The sequence below is a fragment of the Calypte anna genome, chromosome 13 (genome assembly GCF_003957555.1).
Source record: "Calypte anna isolate BGI_N300 chromosome 13, bCalAnn1_v1.p, whole genome shotgun sequence".
NCBI lineage: Eukaryota > Metazoa > Chordata > Aves > Apodiformes > Trochilidae > Calypte > Calypte anna.
Window position 1 is genome coordinate 11,313,409 of NC_044259.1, and position 17,491 is coordinate 11,330,899.

Below are 17,491 nucleotides of genomic sequence, written 5' to 3' on the forward strand. Positions count from 1 at the left end.
TTTTTGCTTTTTTTTTTTTTAAACTAACTTTGCATGTTGCACTAAAATGAGAGGTTGAAATATCAGGAAGCAGAAAGGAATTAAATCTCCAAAACAAGATTGAGAGAAGCATCCCAGATGCTGAAGACTAAAAGTCTTATGTGCAATAAGAAATTTACCAGTTGGCCCTTGTATACAAATATACAAATGTCCTATGGAAGGCATTCACCTCAATGTTTCTGTCCAGCCAAGATGGTTTTGCACTCAACTCAAAGATGGACTGCAGCAGATGAGAAGTGACATTTTAAAAAGGGAAGTAGAAAGTGAACAAAGTTGTCATAAAGCCTTTGAATGTAATCTGCATCTTCACTGATCTTATTACTCTTGTGAAAAACAGAGCAGAGGAGCTACACAAGAGCCTTGATATCTGCTTTACTGCAGTAGGAGAGGCTGCACTGAGTTAGCATCCAGATGCAGCTTCATCCAGCTCCCTGACACAGCTGGAAACACCCCTGACAGCAGGACTGCAGCTCACAAAAGGTGTCTGAAGGAAATGGACTTGAAAAAAAATTTTTTTTAATTAAAAATTGAATTATCATCTTGGTTAAATGGTCTAATCACAGCTCATGATACCAAGAATGTATCTGTTGCTTGGACAGTGACAGGTGTTTGATTAGGGAAGTTCACTGTGTTCTTCATGGAAGATTATTTCCTTCCACATGAAGAGTCAGTATCCATTGGCAAGGATCTCCCTCTGACCTCTGATCAGTATCAAAGAGAAAGGCAGAGGAATGGGACTTGTGAGCCTCCATTTCACATCCTTGAGACTCACAGTACCCTGAGCTACTGCACAAGTGAAGCTTTCTTAGAAGGCAATTTTTAAAAGAAAAGTTCATTGTTTAAAAACTGATGTGCAGTTTCCAGGAGTTCCTCCTCTAAATTCCAAATAATCTACATAAACCAAGGACTAGAGCTTAATTCATATCTGCAAGCTTTACTTGAGATTGCAGTATGGGACATCATAAATCTCTGGAATATTTACCTACCACTTGGGAATATGTTTTTATGGGACAGAGGATGTCATCTTTCAGTAAACACAAATTCTAGAAAAGAAAGGCACACACATCTGCATGACCTAAAGCTCTCACATCTTTACAGATCCAAGACTAAGCTCTTCTATTCCCTACTATTTTTTATGGTAGTTTCTAAACAAACACTTGTAGAGTATAGGAACTAAACAACACTGAGAATCTAAACCAGTTCACAGTTTCCCACAGTCCAAGAAGCAAGGAAAAGAGAGAACAGGAAACTGAATTACACTTCTGGCTTCAGAATTAGAACGCACATGTTTTGATCATTACACTATAAAATACCATTTGCCTTTTATGATTATAGAAACTCATTATGCATTAGAAGAAAAATATTCTGGCTATTCCGAGCAGCCTGCAGGAAGATTTAGAGGTCTGATAATGAGCTCTTATGTGCTGCAGCATGACTGAAGCTGGACTCCAACACCGTGACTTTGTTGCTTCTAGAGTATCATGCAGAGCACTATTTATATACCAAGCACAGGCCAAATTACTGGACCTTGGCTGCATATATACCACACAACTTACATGTATTTTTTTGTGTCTGCAGATGAAGAGAAAGCTTTGCCTATCAAAATACAAGGGAAAGATGCCCTTGGTAGTGGTTAAGGCTACCAAAATGTACCAATTCATCACAACCAGTCAACAGGTAGGAAAGCACTTAAAAGCATCTTCTTAATAAGCAAATATACTGCAGCAATACAAAAATGGAAGTGAAATGGAAACAAACTGGGAACCTGTAAATGTCAAGCCTAGAGGGAGGAGGAAGCTGTTACATTTTAAGCACCAACCCAGAATACCCAGTAAGTATCTTCAGCTACAAGCCCAGCACACACCAGAGAGACTAAAGGCAGATTATAGCACAGCAGCTGACTGACAGCAGAGGACATAAGAAGGCTGGAAAGACTGCTCTTTTTCCTCCACTGTTTCAGATACCAACAGCCAGTGTTGCAAAATCTACCGTGCAAAATCCTGCAGCTGTACCTGCCTGGTTCATTATAATGAAGTTTTTTGTGTCAGCCCACTGCTCCATCCTTAAATCTGCACTTGCCTCTCCCTTACAATCATAAAAGCTCCACTGCTGCTATGCCAAAGCTGCCCATCCTCAGGATAAGAATCTTTTGTTTAATCTCTGCTGTCATAACAGCACCAGCACCCACCTTCATACCTTCTGGTATGAGAGTCTAAAATAAAGTAGCTGTTATTAGGGCTGGAAACATGTAATGAATGTGTCTGCAAATCACAGTTCATATATTAACAAAATGAAGCAAAGGAAGAAAAAAAAGAAAAAAATTAGTTTCCAAACAAAGCAACCTCAGTAGCTTACTTGCAGGGTAAAATGCGAACAACATCGTTCTGCTTGTAACTCTCAATGCAAACAGCACAGTGATCAAAGTCTGGGTCTGTTTCCTAAAATGAAGAGAACAAAAACTAAAGTCAAGAGTTGAGGCTATGACAAAGGTAAAAGTAGTTGTGACTAGTACATGAACTGCATTGTGCCGAGTGGCTGTTGCTAAGAAGATACAAAAGCATCAACTGGGTTATGATATTCCAACATGACTTGAGTACCTCACACATGCAGAACTCTGATCTCATTTGGAGCTGGTAAATGGCCATCTGAAACATAAGCTAAAGGTATGATTCTGACATTCAGTTGAATCACTATAAAACAGTGGTGATTCTCCTAAAAGGTTTTAATTGAGAATGGAGCTAAAAGTTATATTTTTATTCAGCTGTCTGGGTTTGGGGTTTTTTGTTTGGTTTTTTTTTTTTTCCCCACAGGATAAGGATCCTGGAATTCTCTTGTATAGTAAGAACTATACGCAATTTTTACTTATTCCAAAGTAGTCCCACATTTTGTCTGCTGCTTACTTGCAGATTTATCACCATTCTTCTCCATATATCAAGATGAGGATCACCAAACGATTGCCTTCCCTGTTTTCTCCATTTACCAAAATTTATTATTTTGTTTTTCTTTAAACACAATAATTTAAAATTGCTAATGATAAAGGGCCACCTTCATTTGGATGTAGCTATGGCATTAACAATATAAATACTTAAAATTTTAGGCCTGTGACAAAACAGGCTGTGCCTTCTCTTAGTTCAGGTTCATTTTTCTTTTAGATGCCAGCAATCCACTAGCAAGACAGAGAAAGGAGCCCCAGCATGACAGCAGCTGCTCCCTGGGCAGGTTTCCTCCTACCCTCTGTTCACCTGCAGATGCATCTCACACTGCCTGTACACAACCTACACATCACTTGCCAGTTCTGAATTTATGCTGTCAAGACAGCAGCATCTTTTCTTTTACTATGGAAAGGTTCCCACTATCTATGTGTCACAGAAATGGTTTAGTGTTGTCCTCAAATAAAACCACATAGAGATGAAGAAAGAATAAGGATTTTTTTTCCCTTGGCTTCTCTCTAGAAGCAAATTTTTCCATCACTTCCTTCCAATCTCCCATTGCTGATAGTGTTGATAAGAAAAATAAAAAGGAATGACACTGAAAAGGCCCAAGGAAATAATTTTCTTTTGAAAATCATCATACCCAGAATTCCCTTGCCTTTTGCAAGTTAAAGAGCAAAAATTAAGCAGATTAAGTGACTAGGTTTTCCTCTGAGAATCAGAGAAAAAGCAGTACTGCTCATAGAAGTGGAAAATGTTTAGGGCTTAACATAAAAAAACATTGTGCTGGCAAGAAACACTTCTGGAGCAAACATTTACTATCTTGAACGAAATACCTGTTTATATACCCCCTCAGTTTACTGGCTATTTATACCTTATGTAAGAGGTTGTCCTTTAATACCTGTTTTTTACATTTATTTTTACTTTACACAACTTACATATGCAGTAACTCTAAGCTTGCAGAATTCCACCAGTGCTACCCTATGTACTCCTACCAGCAAAACAACCAGCCAGCTACCACACAAGACCATGCTCTGTACAGCTGCCAGATGAAGTGCAAGTAGTATTTAGAAGAAAAACTTGTTTGAAATGTACAAACTTACAGCATCCACTGATACTCAAAGTTACACAAAACACTGTGCCACAGGACAAAGTAAACTTCCAACAAAGAGGGCAAGGTCATAAATCAGATGGAAAAAGGGAAAACTGAGATTGACTCCCCAGCAAAAATTAAACATAATGCTCAAGTTTACCAAGTTAAAATCTTATTATTATACCTTATCACCCTTCTTTACTGTCCTGGTTGTCAATTTACCGATGGCTTTCTTGGCAGCATCTCCAAGACGACGCTAATAAAATGACAAAGAAGATAACACAAATTAACCCTCACAATAAAGCTTCATTTCTGTCTTTTATAATGACTTATTTGGGCTCAATATTAACATCACAATACACACTATGGCAGTAAGCCAACACAAGACAAAAAGCATACACAGCAAAGCCCACAGTTAAGAGATTTTTTGGGAAGGAAAAATCCATGATATTATAGCCCACAAATAAGCATGGGCATAAACCTCATGAATTGTATAAAAGTCCACAAGAGCAATTGAACATTTGGGTAAAAGACCTAATCAAACACAGCCAGCAGAATAAAGGCTGAAGCAACACATCCTGATGATTACTGTTATATTCTGTTCATACTGCTTTTTATTCACTGTGCTGTACCAGACCCCATGCTCTTGTCTTAAGCTTGAATACTATTTTTTTTCTCCCCCTGAGCAGGCTGATCTTATTCCGAGATGGAAGAGATCCTCTCAGTGTGACCTAGTTTCTTCCTTATTATTACCCAAAACCACCATGATCTCACAAAGAAAAAAATAATGGGTTATGAAATATAAATAAGCCAATACAGACTTAAATAAAGCTGAAACTAATACTGGTTTGAGGATGAACCTCTAGGTGAACGCTGAGGCCAAGCTATTTTTTGTTGTTTATGCTGTTTTTATGACCACTTCTGTTGGATGGAAGGAGCCATTTCTGCAGTTCCAGAGCTGATTCCTACTGCAGTGCCCAGTTCTTAGCCAACAAAGGGCTGCTTGCCAGCTGGTCCATGGGGTCCCAAGGATGGGGCACTGAGTGGGAAAAAGCTCCCATCTTCTTCTTTCAGCAACCTGAGACAGCAGATTTGGTTTACACTGACTGGAAAACGGCAAGTTCATGTATTTCATTCCTCACCTGTACTAAGTATTCTGCCTTTGAAAGAGATGTGCTGCTCTTGAAAACAAACTACACCTATCAAAACCTCCTATACAGCCTGAAACAAGTGTGTATTTTGTGCCCACCTTCTACAAATGAAAATCAAATCCTCCATTAAGCTGCACCCCCCTGAATAACACACTGTCTCTGCATAAAAAATGAAACTAAAAAGGCTGCTTTTACTTGAGAAACACAAAGATATCAGAAGTCCAACAAAACCAACTGTACCACCTTTATTTTAGAATTACAGAAGCACATTTTTATTTATGGTTTCCACAGAAGAACAACTCCTATTTTAATAATTTTTAGAGCACTCATTAAAAAAAAAAAAAACCAATCAGATACTCAGTTCCACTACTGAAATATATCCATGAAGAAAAAGCAGCAGCAACAGAACCAAAGCTCAGTAATGGGAAAATTATATGCTTCTTGCAGTCAGAAATCTCATCCTAACTTCAACACATGAGAATTTGGTCAATTTAAGCAAATCTAAATTACTTGTCCTAGAACAGGGATATTGGCCTGCATACTTAATGACACAGAACACACTGGCACACTGCTGGAATAGATAAATCATTGCATAACCTGAAGTGTTACTTAAATGTTCAATGCTACCAACAAAGTAATTGTGTGCAGTATTTATATTTAGTCGTACTACATATGATTGACAGGAAGCATAATATTTCAGCAAAAATCTTCCAAAACAAACATGTTCTCATGTAAATAAATTTGCTAAACAATAATGTTCATCTCTTCCACTTAAAAAATCCATCTCTTCCATTTTCTAATTTTGGCAATGCTCAGGATTTGCTAATTTGATAAGTTAGGACATTGGCATACAGCATATTCTTGCTGTTAAAAGCCAGAACTGCCTTGATGGAAGAGGCCACCACCAAATTCATAAGTTTCATACCTCTGGAGGAAGTGTGCAAGAGCAGTGATGTGAAATACCAGTATCTACTTGAACTATCTACAAAGCACAGTGTGTTTTTGATGTAGGGTTTTTTTTAAAAAAAAAAATGTGCCTTGCCATAACTTGAAAACAAGATCATAGCCTAAAACAAGTTATTTCATCACTAACAGTACAGCCTTCTCTCTGTGAAAGCTCTCAAAGCTCTTTAAAAACAAGCTGTAGCTGTCGCCACCTTTGTATTAAAGTTTAATAAGCCCAGCTTTTTAAACCACATAAAATTTTCATCAAGTTTCTCCTGACCTTCGTAAAAATCTAAAGAAAGAAAAAAGGTCATAAGAGCCCTTTCCCCATGGAGCAACTGTTTTGAATCATGGACATTTGAAAGAAGCCTTAGTACCATGTAGGGGATGCAGTGGGCACAATTTAGTCTTCCACAGACATTCATTGAGGAACAGTTATATTTAAACTTTCACCATCCCCAGGGACCACACTAAGTACTGGTTACAGTGTGGTCATTTAAGAATGACAACCTTAGGAAAATTTACCCATGGGACCTGCAGCATCAGACATTATTTATAGAAACTCAAAAGGAAATCCTGGGTCACAACAGAGGCTTTATAAGTTTGCATTTGTTTTAGGTTTGACAAGACACCAAAGCACTGCCTCACCATGAGCTCCAGTGTATTAGCCCTAACTCAGGGGGAAGTCTGGGGACAGTGACTAGAGGGCAGCAGCTTCCTACAAAGGCAAAGAGAGCACAGAAGATTTACTGAGGTTTCCTGACCCTTCTCTTTAAAAGCCAAGGCACACTAGGGAGGCAGTGGGTCATTAAGTCCACACTAGTAAAACATTTACTTCTAAAGTTTAATCCATATTTGAGGTGATGGCTTAAATTAGTCAGGATCTCCAAGTATGGCTGTACTTAATTCAGTTCTTAAATTAAGAGTTGAAAAAGAATATAAAAAAAGGCATATTTGACAAATTTTTAACTAAAATATATGCCTGAAGATTCATGCAGTCTAGGCCAAGTGTGGTCTTGAACACAGCTGAAAGCTAACACAGATCCCTAAGCAGCTCTATCCCTTTTTTCTTACCCTAACATTGATGACAGGTTACAGTTTTGAAATACTTTCAGAACTACCTTAACTATTATCATTAGGAACACAAAGAGAATTAAAAATACTGGCTCTGTGGTCCTCTACACTGCACAAGTTCATTCACAATTTAAACTTGCCTCCCATTCCCAATCTATATACAGTATTTATTACTCAGCCATCATGGATTATCTTCCACTTGCATTTATACTCATCATACCTCAAATATTTTGCTTCAATTCTATTCTTTCCTGTCATAAGACCTTTTACTGGTGCTGCTCAGGATGAAAACACTTTGTATATACAAATCCTTATAGATTATAAGCTCTGCTGTGGAACAGGAAGGTTCTGAACACTTGTTTGATGGATATTCCTTAGAATATCATTGTTCTGTACTGACTCCTATATATAGAAATATCACCTCTAGAACTTAAGATTAAAAAAAATAGAAATAGAGTCCCCTTACCTGATTTCTGTCACGTGCACTGGTGTACCTAATCTTCTGGATGAAGTAAAATATTAACCATGCTGAAGAAATTATCATCAAAACAATGAATGATATTGACACAAAAACTAGAGACCCCCGACTGAAGTTTTTTGGAGGAACACGGGACCCCACTGCTATTGCCATCAGGACAGAGATATTCTTTTCCAAGTAATTCAGGATCTCCTTAACCTTTGATTCTGTAATCATGACAGCAACAATGTCTCCAGTTCCTATATAAAAAAAAAAAAAAAAAAAAAAAAAAGAAGGGAAAAACATTTAATTTACATTTAAAATTAGCACAGCACACTGCTCACTAGATTTTCCTAATATACAGTCATTTGAGAATTTAGGAGATTTTAATCTAAACCATCTCTAGCACATGGAGCATGCTACTGGGCACTCAACTCATGGCTTGTCCTTCAAACCCAGATTTTCAAATTAGGGCATTAACAGGCAAACTGCAGCTCTGCACACATAGTAACAGATCTCTAGCAGTGGTTACACAGTACTTCCCACATTATAATTACTGTGTGCAGCCAGAACTAGCTCTCAAAAGTACATTTGTTCCAGATTTGAAGCTGTGAATACCTAAGCAGACAACTCACAGAAAAACATTTAGCAGAGGAGTTCAATGATACTGCTGAATAGGTCTTATTTTACATAGTGCTGGGTACAAATTGCTCTGCAGTTACACAAGTTCCCCTGCATGGTTATGTGGCTTTCATGTGCCATCGTGGTAGTGAAGGACCTGAAAATTACAATTCCAGCACAGAAGCAACAAAGCCAAACTTCAGCCTACATCAACTCAGAAGTGAAAGCAAAGCATGTAAATCTGGCTGCAAAGTAGAAGAGAAACGAAAAAGCTTGCCAGAAGTCTGAGTTCTGATTTTATCACCCATACAAAGACACATTTGATAACATCACCAACCGGCTGTGGGATTCATCAGCTCCATTTTGAATGTGCAGCCTGCCTGCTTTTCATAATGTCTTGCCTCTAGATTACCTTTTGTCCCAAAGAGAAGGGGTTTGGTACAAGGATAGCAAGAGAATAAAACAGTAACACATGATGAAGACCAAAATAATCTGCAGAGCAGAGAGAGCCCCTGTGTTTTAAAAGTAGATGCCCCATTAAAAAAAAAAAAAACAAACAACCCAAAACAGAAGCTTGAGCTCAGGGTAATTCTGATCTAAGTTCATAGAAAGCAAAGTTTATAGGAAAACCAAAGCCAGAAAGAAAAAAAACCTTCATTAATATCTTCCTTACTAATCCAAATCTATTTGCTTCCTCTCAAACCCTTTTAAAAATGCTTGCAAAGTCAGCTCATCTGCTTGCTCCATCTGCTTGTCCAAGTCACATTCCCTCAGAGAGGAACTGTATAATGCCAGCAACTTCAGCACCAAGCCTCTGGATTTAGAGTGAATTTAAGTTACACAGAACCCAATATGACAGTAAAGAACATGAAGTCCTATTTTAACAAAAGGAATTTGTTCAAAGTCTGTTAATCAAAATATGTTTTTTAATAAGTTATTTTATCCACAAAACGATGTAGAAGTCACAGAAGAGCAGAATCTTTGAAACCCAGGGCACAGTAAGTCAGGGTGACAGACATAATTTTCCAAAATGGGAGCTTTAATAGAGTTGTGCAACATTCTTAAATGTTATCTCATTACTCTTTCCATTCGCAATGCCAAATAGTAACTTTTACAGGCACATTCCTCAGTATTCAGAGCCAGTTCCCTAACAGTCATGTCGTGGACTGTGCTGACAGAGCTACTCAGAAGAATCAAAGCTGATCATCTCAGAAATTAAGATCTGCACAATAACTTTGAAATATTCCACAGCCCCAAGAACTTTTGGTTTTCCTTTATTTAAAATTGAAATGGTAAGGACAGTAAGGAATTTTTGCCTTGTGTAGTAACACAGCTGCAAGTAGGAAAAATATGGTCAGTGTTTCCTCCTGAATGAGTACTTATCCATCACCTGCAATGTTTTCAGAGTAAATCTACTTGGATTCCTATTTCTCCAGCTGGGAAGAGAGTCCTTGCCCAGTCTAGCAGCAGTTAATTACAGGAATAGCAGCCACAATCCCTACAAGAGTCTGTAAGTAGATGCAGCACATTCTTCTGCAACTCCAAACCCCTGCAGCTGAGATGGTGCAAGATCAATCAAGAGCAGGTAATTTATCCTGCTTGGTGTATTCCCCAGCCTTCACATCTAGTTTGTAGAAAAGAGAAAAGAGGGGCAGAACTGGACTGTGTTGCCCTGAGCACATGCTCTGCTAAGCTTCCCCAGTAGGTATTTATTTGCACCCAAGAATTATGCTGGTATCAAAATATCAGAAGCACTCAGTGTAGTGTTCTGACATGATTTACATTTATCTGCAAAGCAAAGCAGACTTAAGATCTTCCGATACTAATCCAGTTCTGTCTGAATCAAAAGCTGAAGGCCTCTACCTATTCCCTGCTGCCCAGGCAATGTGACAAAGCTGACAATCTGTCATGCATTTTATATAAAGCCCTGCACAAAGGGAACCTCTGGCATCGCTGCAAAGTGATTTGCATTCCAAATGACTCAACTGGGAACAGCCAAAGTGCTTCTGCTGCTTCTGATCCTGCAAGAGCCAAGGAGAACTGCAGAAAAGAAGAATGAATTGTGCCTGTTTAACATACTGAAGCTCAGTGGAAACTGGGACTTGGTTCATCCATATTTTTGTCAGGGGCATCACCCGAAATAATTTTAGCAAGAGCTTCCTGCTCAAGAACAATTGGGGGCAGGAGGAGACACTAACTCATTTATTTTAGGCACCCTGAAACCTTGCATTTCTGAAACTTAAGCAGGAAAAAAATCCTCAGGTGAATAAAAACAAAAAATAGTACTGTACATAAGAGTTATAATATGGTCTTACTACATATTCTTATGGAAAGCAATGCTCTCAGCCAAGAACAGTGGCCAAGGAAAAAAAGCTCAAATGCTTACTAAAACAAATGAAGCACACACTCAACCACAGATAATAAGCTAGGACAGAAGCTAGGCCTAAGATAAATACTGACACCTGTAAATATAAATCATTTCATTACTGTCATCCAAGCCCAGACACCTCTCTCTAGCTTGCAATTTTACCATCTGCATGTTTCATTGGGATAGTTATACAACTCTGTGCATGAAAAGGGATGAAGATGCAGCTAATCACTAAACCTGTGTAATGTAACATTGGGAGAGAATAAGAGAGACTTGAAAACTGAGAAGACACTACAGAATCTTGGGCTAAGATTAAGTAACAGTGAAAATTCCAACAGAATTTGGGAGCCCACACACCACCCAAGAAAACAGGAAAGCACAAGTACTATGGCTATATGTGAAGTTTTGAGAGATAGATCAGGAGTTCTGTGAAAACACCAAGACACATCTGAGCTGCACATCAAGATGCAGAAGAAAGACACAGGGAAAGGGATATAATCCATGGAACCCACAAAGTGAGTTGAGTGAAAGGAAAAAGTTGTATGCAAAGCTGCACTGCTAGGGAAGGTGGGTTTGGAAAGTACAACTATTAAATATAAATTCCACAGTACTTAATACTGGGGAAACATACAGAAGTTATTCAGATACCTAGAAATTTTAGTCCAATACAAAACAGAGAAATTAATTGTGAAGAACAAATCTTACATTCTAGAACAGGCTTTTGGAAAAGCAGACAGCAAGAGGAAGAGCCTTGGCTTAACTTCAGAGTTATTAAAACAGGTCTAGCTGCACATATTTTTATTTTGATCTAATCAGAATGTAAACAAGAGCATATCCAAGCTGTCATCACACAAGTGCAATTTCAAGAATAAAATATGCTGTTGGAGATGTCCAAAATCAATACTTCTAACTACAACCCCCCATATTTATCAGTTATTTCTAAGCAAGGCAAGAATTTAATGACAAGAATACACATAGATTTTAAAATGCAACTGGATAGCATTTTAAAATATTTGTCATCCTGTTGCCTTCATAATGCTGGAAAAGTTGAATTCTTGTCTGTATGTAAACACTTTCAGATTCTTATTTTATGTAATGTCAGACAACAGAATAGATGTCAAAACACCACCTATTAAAAATGGAAGGGCTGTGATATATGAAACTGTGAGCTTCTATCAGGCTGTTGCAGGATACAGCCAGTGGAACAACCAGCTATCCCAAAACATCCAGCAGGTATTTGCAAAAATCACAAGCCTCTCTGCTACACAAACCTACACAAAACAGCCTGGAAAAAAACCCCCAAAGCTTCTAAGGTTAAAACTTGAATTTTGACTATCAACCCAAGATGGCAAAGAAGTAGATATTCAAGTTCAGCAAGGAACAGGCTACTGTGAATTGCAATACAGACAATTTATATCTGAAGAACACTCAGAACTCTGGATTGCAGTAGAGAGATTCTACAGATTTTATTCTCCAAGCTAAGAAAGGGCACTGCACTATGCCCTCCAAATATTACATACACTTTATTTTGCAATGTACCACACACTGCTGTACTGCTAACAGGCATGTGATGGACATCAAGAAAGTTCTGCACCCATTAAGAAAAACAGGCAAATGATTGAGGCAAAATTAGAAAAACAGAAACAGCAAGAGCAGCTTTCCAAAGATGGGTGTGACAATTAATTTAAAAACAAAGATTAAATCCTAATGAGATTATTGTTGCACTAGCCACTAGCACATTAAATCATGAACTTCATGGGTGAAAAATAATTTTATAAGCATTAAGTGATCTTTCTAGTGCCCACCCTGCTTCAGAAAACAAAAAATGATGCCCCAGCTAATGTTACTGCCAGAATTTTGCATCAGCTTTATAATCTACCATGACAAAAACTCCCTAAAAGGAGAGTTACACAGCAAAGTCAGTAGAGGAAACTATTGGGCCATATTTAGATTACAATGGCTGACACATTATTTTGCCATCTAATTGCTCTATTCTAACACTCAGACATATATTTCTTAAGGAGAAATCTGCATGAGATCAAACTAATAGTCACAGCTAAATCCTTCTGCTTAATTCCCAAGTCCAAATCTTGCTAATCCAGGGGAGATGGTGGAACTCTATGCTCCTGCCATTTCCTCAAGCCTGACAAGGTCAAATTGTCTCTGCTACACCCAGCCTACCCAACTCAATAAAATAAGACACTTGGAGTCTCTGCAAGATGCCATACAGGATCAGCATGCAGAGCAGAGGCACTGGACTTGGCCTTCACTGCAGATCATTTCCTCAGCCTCACCCAGAGAGCACCTTTTTATCTCCTGTTATAAGTCATATGACACTTAGCTCTGTTAAAGTAATAAAAATCCTTCTATTAAGATACAAGATGCTCCCACCTATTCTTTAAACCTCCCACAAGTTCCTAAACATCTGCCACATCTTAATTTTTTTAAAGCAAAAATATGCTACTGGAAAAGGTTCCTCAATATCAGTTTCATGTATTTCTGAAATATGTAAATCTTTATCTTCAAAAGATAGTTCTACTCATTTGAAAACAACCTTTCTTCACATATACTTCTGACCAATGTCCAAAAATTCTTACCTTAGATCCCAATTTATGGTCCAAGCACCTGATTACAGTGTCACGTTCTTGATTAACCAGCAATATTAATACAATGTAGACCTTACTGGTCCATTCATCACTTAAATAGACACTTGGATTTGGATAACGAAAACTTTCCATACTCTTGCAGCAATCTGTAACAGGACTGGGTGCTAGCCAGTGGCTTCCATTTTGCTCTTTCTGGGTAACAGTTCATATTGGCAGTAATGGAAGTTAAAGCTAAAAATCCCAGGGATTTCTAAGAAAATTAATCTGTGATGCTTACAGATTTTCTTCTATTTACAGACAGCTTCCATCCGGATCCATCAATCTGGACAGTTATCCCAAACAAAGCTAGCAAAGCACAAAGGAGAAACAGCAGGAGAGCCTTACCCAAGGACACTACAAAACACTGTTAAAGCTTCATAAATAGCATACTCATAGATTAGTATCATAAATTTGATTCTACTGAATCCCATAGATTTCAGGAATTGCTCTGCTGGAGCTCACACTTTGGATAAGAATCAGAATGTAATTACTTACAGTCTCTAACAGTCCCGTGGGCCTTTTTGCAGTCACAGAACTAATTACCCTTTCAGCTGGATATGGAAAAATGAGCCTAACTGCTGTTATTTCAGTTGTGTATGAAGCACATACTATGCAAAAACACTGGTAAGCTCTGTCAGGCACAGGGGTACCTTAGCTTTGTAAAGTATCTTCCCTGGCTTATCTTGAAGATATCAGTGCTGTTTTAAGGTCCAGGATCTGTGGTTCAAAAGCATTCATCTCCACATCTCAAAGTGTCAGACATCTGTATGACAGATTTTTCTGAATTATACACCTCTAAGAAATGCAGTGGGAAACAGGGTTAACTAAAATGTTGACACTTGTTCCCCACATTTTCAATTGGCAAATATAAACAATGAACAATATAAAATGATCAAAGATGTGTAAACTGTAGTTAGACTATTGATTACTCTGCCTTTTAAAAAGCTTCAAATTTTATGACTCATCTCACCTTCCTGTTAGCTAATATTGCAGGATAAATTAATAATAATTATAACAATCTTGTAATACAAAATAAAAATAGATCTGAGCTGTGGATTAAAAGCGGGTCTTGGGGATACACAGAGAAACTTTTGCTGTGGATTTAGTGTAGAACTGAAATATTTGTCAACATATGTTTGTGCTAAATAATCAGCAATGTGCCCTGCCATGGCTTTCACACATCAGCTCAGTTTGCAGTTGCAGAAAGACATTTGTGAGGAAAAGGCAAGGAGCAGAGGAAGATGTGCTGCAGGAGAGGGGCATTTCTCCTGCCAGATCTCTGCAGTCTGCCCACTCTGGATGAGGGCAAGAACATGGAACAGCCATTAGATGGCAACAACTCCAAATTACCTCCTGTCCCACCTGCTTCTGACCCAGTGGCCTAAAATAATCCACATAAAATCAAGTTTTATCACCAGTCGAAGCCAGTACCTTGCTTCCTGTGTCAGTGTGTTTTTTAAGCAAACAGAGGGGCAATCAGAAATCTTTCCATGGAAGGAAACTGTTCCTGGGAGCAGCTCTGGGCAGCTCTCCCCAGTACTGCAGCAGGGAAATGTCACCTTCTGCACACACCATGGAAGACACACACCTTCTGGCAATAAAACACATCCTTTCTTCAAGAGTGCAACAAAGATTGATCTTTGAGATGTTTGCAGCTAAAGACTTCACGAGATTTACCTGTATCAGGTAAATCATCTGGAAAAAGTGTTATATTAGAAGTTGTATACATCAGGAAATTTCTTCAGCACAGCAGTTACTGGAATCCAGCAACTTAATTTTGACACTTTGTTCTATATTTGTTTATCTTTTTCTGTTGATATCTGTTCCATAAATTCTGAATATGAAAATTTAACTTCAGAGGCTTCTTTGGCTTATATGCTCTTCTATAAACCCAAATACAAGTATGTATTTTAATAGGGAAGTTCAATTAAATGTGAACTCTCTTGTATTTGACAGGACTGTTTCTACCACACACAATCAAAAAAAAAAAAAAAAAAAGGAAAAGTTATTTCACCTGCATTTCCTTCCTATTCTCATAACTGATTGTAAAGTAGAGAGCCACTACATATTTTCTCTATCACACAGGCTCTTTTTTACATTAGACATTATTTGTTCTGCTTATAAGAAACAGCAAAGGCACTCATAAAACTGCCTTCCTGCCAGTGATATCATAGGCTAACATAACCTATGCTGGGAAATATGTCCTTCTTTTAGGTTGATATAAGACATCCACAAGAATGTGTAAAATACATGTATTTTACATACACACAGTAATACATACAAAAATATACACAGGGAAAAGAAAATGTTGCAAATAACATTAACAGAAATACATATTTTAAGTTTTCCAAAACCCTAAGGTCAATACCTACTTTAAAACTCAACTTGAAGTCAAAGAAGCAGAGACTATAAGAAAAAGCACATTCTGATATTAGAAACAGAAACTGTTCATTTGACAAAGGCTGATTCAAGAGTGACAGTTGTTATGTGGCTACCAGAAAGAATTTATATTCTGTTTAGTAATATGCAGTGTACAAACAAATGTACATAAGATTAAATATTCAAATGTGTGTTCAAGCATAAAATAATTTGGATAAAATATTAATCCCATGGGGGAGAAATGCTTACTGAGCTCTTTTCATAGGGAATCACCTCTCTGCAGGTGGGCACCATACATAAATCTGTACAATATTTTACTTATTTTTGGTACAGATGTTGCCTAAGCTGGTGACTGGAATTCATGCAGATACCAAAGCAGAGAAGCATGCAATTCACAGGGTGTACGTTATCAGCAGTCACCACTTTCTTCTCTGCTTCACCAGGAAGACAGAATACTTGTAAGGCTCAGTATGCAGCAGTATGAAGATTATGTTACAGTGCTATAAAATAACATGAGGTCTATTTTGACCTGTCTATGGACATAAAATGTAGAGCAGTGAACTTGGTCACCATAACACAGCAGCAAGATTGTCTTGTGAAGAATATATTTTTAAATGAAAAGAGGAATACTCTAGAGCACTAAGCATCATATAGAAATAAAGCCAACTTGGTGGCTCACCTTCCTTTAAACTGTGTATCAAATCTATTTAAACACACACCCAACAGAATCAGCAGCAGAACAGCTATCAACCACACAGCTTCAACTCCTGAACTTTAGGGACAGAAAATAGTAAAGATAAGAGATCTACAGCACCTGAATATTTAATCACCAGATGATGTTGGTCATTCACCACCTAAAAAGCCAACTAGCAGTGATATGGTTGAAAAGGCAAAAAAAGGAAAATGAGAGAGTGCCCTGAATGTGGTTAAGACTGCTCTACACATTTGCCTGAACAGGCTCAAAGCATTATTCCAAGTGGGATACAGATTCATGAGCCTATGCTTCATCCCCCTACCAACCATTCCCACCAAAAGAGAGCACTGCAAGCCAAACCCTCCCTGTGCTGAGGCCAGCACCAAAGGACTCATCTACACCTCAGTTACACACACTTGCAGTTCTCACATCAAGCAAACAGGAAGTTATTTATAGGAAGCTCTGCAAAGTGCAGATTGCTAAGGAGATCCCTTACATGACCATAATGCAATCAAAACAAAAGCTGGGGAGTGATATTCCTCTTCTGCTAAGGTGCTACTTCAGTTCTAGATAATCACTTTTATTCTGTTGCAGTTTGAACACCTACATTCCAATACTAATTTTGAGATGGGGCCTACAGCCCAAACCTGTAACAGAGGTTCTAGTATAGTAGGGTCTGAGTTCATGCAACCAGTACCTCAAATACTCAAAGAGAAGATATGCATCATCTCCAGCAATTACATTTTTTTAAAGCTTGCCATGAATAAGAGCAAATATTTGGAAGTCAGCATGCTGAAGGGCAGTATTAGTTGGTTCACAGAGTGAACCAGATTTCCTGACAAGAGACAGACACCATTCCACTGCCATGAAAGTGCCTGCCAAATCTAACAGCATTATGAGAAATAAGATATTAAAATGATAACCAAACCCATTATACAATTTAACAGGTACTACAGCAAACAGTGCTAGAGCTGTTTTGTTAGTCCTTGTCTTCTTCTCTGCTGTGACAAGGCATTCAAGGCCACTGAAGTCACAAATCATTGCTAAACAGAATGCAGACCTCACAGTCTTACAGGTATTGCAAAGAGACCAGAG

The 17,491-nt window shown here is 38.1% G+C and overlaps 1 protein-coding gene across 4 annotated transcripts in view; it reads right to left on the minus strand.

Moving 5' to 3' along the window:
* Positions 1–17,491, minus strand: part of RNF130 (ring finger protein 130) — a 49,604-nt gene that overhangs the window by 21,658 nt on the left and 10,455 nt on the right. For all 4 annotated transcript variants that reach the window (XM_030458879.1, XM_030458883.1, XM_030458882.1 and 1 more), the window contains 3 exons: positions 7,699–7,949; positions 4,247–4,318; positions 2,395–2,477 (listed from right to left, as the gene is read on the minus strand). In XM_030458879.1, coding sequence (XP_030314739.1) covers positions 2,395–2,477; positions 4,247–4,318; positions 7,699–7,949 — 406 coding nt within the window. The remainder of the gene's footprint in view (positions 1–2,394; positions 2,478–4,246; positions 4,319–7,698; positions 7,950–17,491) is intronic.